The 1,671-nt window shown below is 36.1% G+C and overlaps 1 protein-coding gene across 1 annotated transcript; it reads right to left on the reverse strand.

Annotated features, from left to right (window-relative positions):
• Window positions 1–19: 19 nt before the first annotated feature.
• Window positions 20–1,665, reverse strand: LOC105558138. The gene is made up of 2 exons (XM_012005676.1): window positions 946–1,665; window positions 20–661 (listed from the first exon to the last, which is right to left on the reverse strand). The coding sequence occupies exons 1-2, from the start codon at window positions 949–951 to the stop codon at window positions 194–196; spliced, it is 474 nt and encodes a 157-aa protein (XP_011861066.1). The 5' UTR covers window positions 952–1,665; the 3' UTR covers window positions 20–193.
• Between the last annotated feature and the right edge of the window lie 6 nt (window positions 1,666–1,671).

The following is a 1,671-nucleotide window of genomic DNA, read 5'->3' on the forward strand; positions in this document are numbered from 1 at the left end:
AAATAAAAACATCCATTTGTCACTATACCGTTCCGCTTTTCCGTGCAAATAGTGCTCCATGTAATATAAGGGGCAATCAAAACAGACGGAACGGAACGCGTCAAATCATTGTCAATGTAGACACAGCATCAAATTTTGGAGTCGGAGTCGATTGAAGAAGAAAGTTTTTATATATTTAAATTGTTTTATTATTTTAAAAGTGACAATATAATATCAAGTACAATATCATGGATCCAAACATCATGTTGATGATTATTATGAAGTATCTTATTTCTTGCCATAAACTTTCTTTTTTTAATCTTGTCCTTTCGGTTATTGGAATTGAATGATCCCATAAAGCTCTTCGAGTTCGCACCAGTTCAATTAGTAACTCGTTTTGTGTCAGTACCGATTGTGTAGCAGATTGTGAAGCTCCTTCATGTTGCACAACACTTTCAGTTTGATGTCTCTTTACTTTAACATAAATAAATAAACAACTTAAATGATCGCGAAATGACTCAATTGACTGTTCTGACGTACTATACGTACTCATAGTGACCACAGCATTGCTGTCAACATTTATGACATCTTCAGTTTCATTATATTTCTTGAAACAATCGTGGTCCAAAAGTGTTTCACATGACCCCCTTAAAATGAAGCCGCAATAGCCACACTTTGTTGCCTGTGAACAAATACAATCGTTTAATTATCTTTATTTCACCTAAAGTGAGATTATGACTTTGCAATAGGTGTTACTAATTTGTTATTCTGTTCAAATTTAATATTGTTTTTTTCGTTATTTCATTATTATTTTTACAAAAAGCAGTACATAACCTAAAGTTAGGTTACATTTACGTGTTAATTCTATATCTACATATCAAAAGAAGTGTGTAAATTACAGAAACTTTTCTCCAAAAATAAGCTAATATATGTTTACTGAGTACTAAAAAGCATTCAAATACTTACATCCATTTAGAAAGTTTTTATTTTCTATTATACACTTGAGTCCACGTGCACACACGGTAACGGATTCCGCTCAAATGTGCGGAAAGAAACGACTCAATTCGCGGAAACGCGGAATAGTTATTTTTCTAGTTGCTATTCTCTTCCGCGTTTCCGTGTTTCCGCGTTTCCGCGCTCCATGTAATGGCACCCTGACCAAGTGGTCGGCCATATTGCTCGACTTAAGCGCGCCGGAATACGAACGCGAGAAAATTCACAAAACTCGAAATTTCGCGGCAAAGTCACATGACGAACTTACTCCGCCATATTCTCGACATTTACTCAATACACCCGACGGACCAAAAGTATCCTTACGACTGAATTATAACAATTCCCTCGAGCTCGGAATTTTTTAATAAAAATTCACTCCGTAGGTCGGACGGAGGTCCGAAATAACCCCCCGCGTTCAAATAATTATTAACCTCAAAATCGGATGTTCAAATGCCCATAATTCTCGAACGCGTTGACCCCGCGGAGGGTGAACTTCACTATAGCTGCGAGAATAATTTATATTTTAATAATAAATAACCATCTCATATTAGGCAACTATCTCGTATTAAGAGAAAATGGCCTTCCAGTCGAAGTAATTGCACGAAATCGGTCCGCCAGTATACAGAGTATTAATTCCGTTAGTACCTATTGGTAATTATTGCATTTCCTAAAATGACCTTTTTGGGCGTCTTACACTTA

The sequence above is a fragment of the Vollenhovia emeryi genome, unplaced genomic scaffold (genome assembly GCF_000949405.1).
Source record: "Vollenhovia emeryi isolate VEMERY1.0 unplaced genomic scaffold, V.emery_V1.0 DF947466.1, whole genome shotgun sequence".
Classification (NCBI taxonomy): domain Eukaryota; kingdom Metazoa; phylum Arthropoda; class Insecta; order Hymenoptera; family Formicidae; genus Vollenhovia; species Vollenhovia emeryi.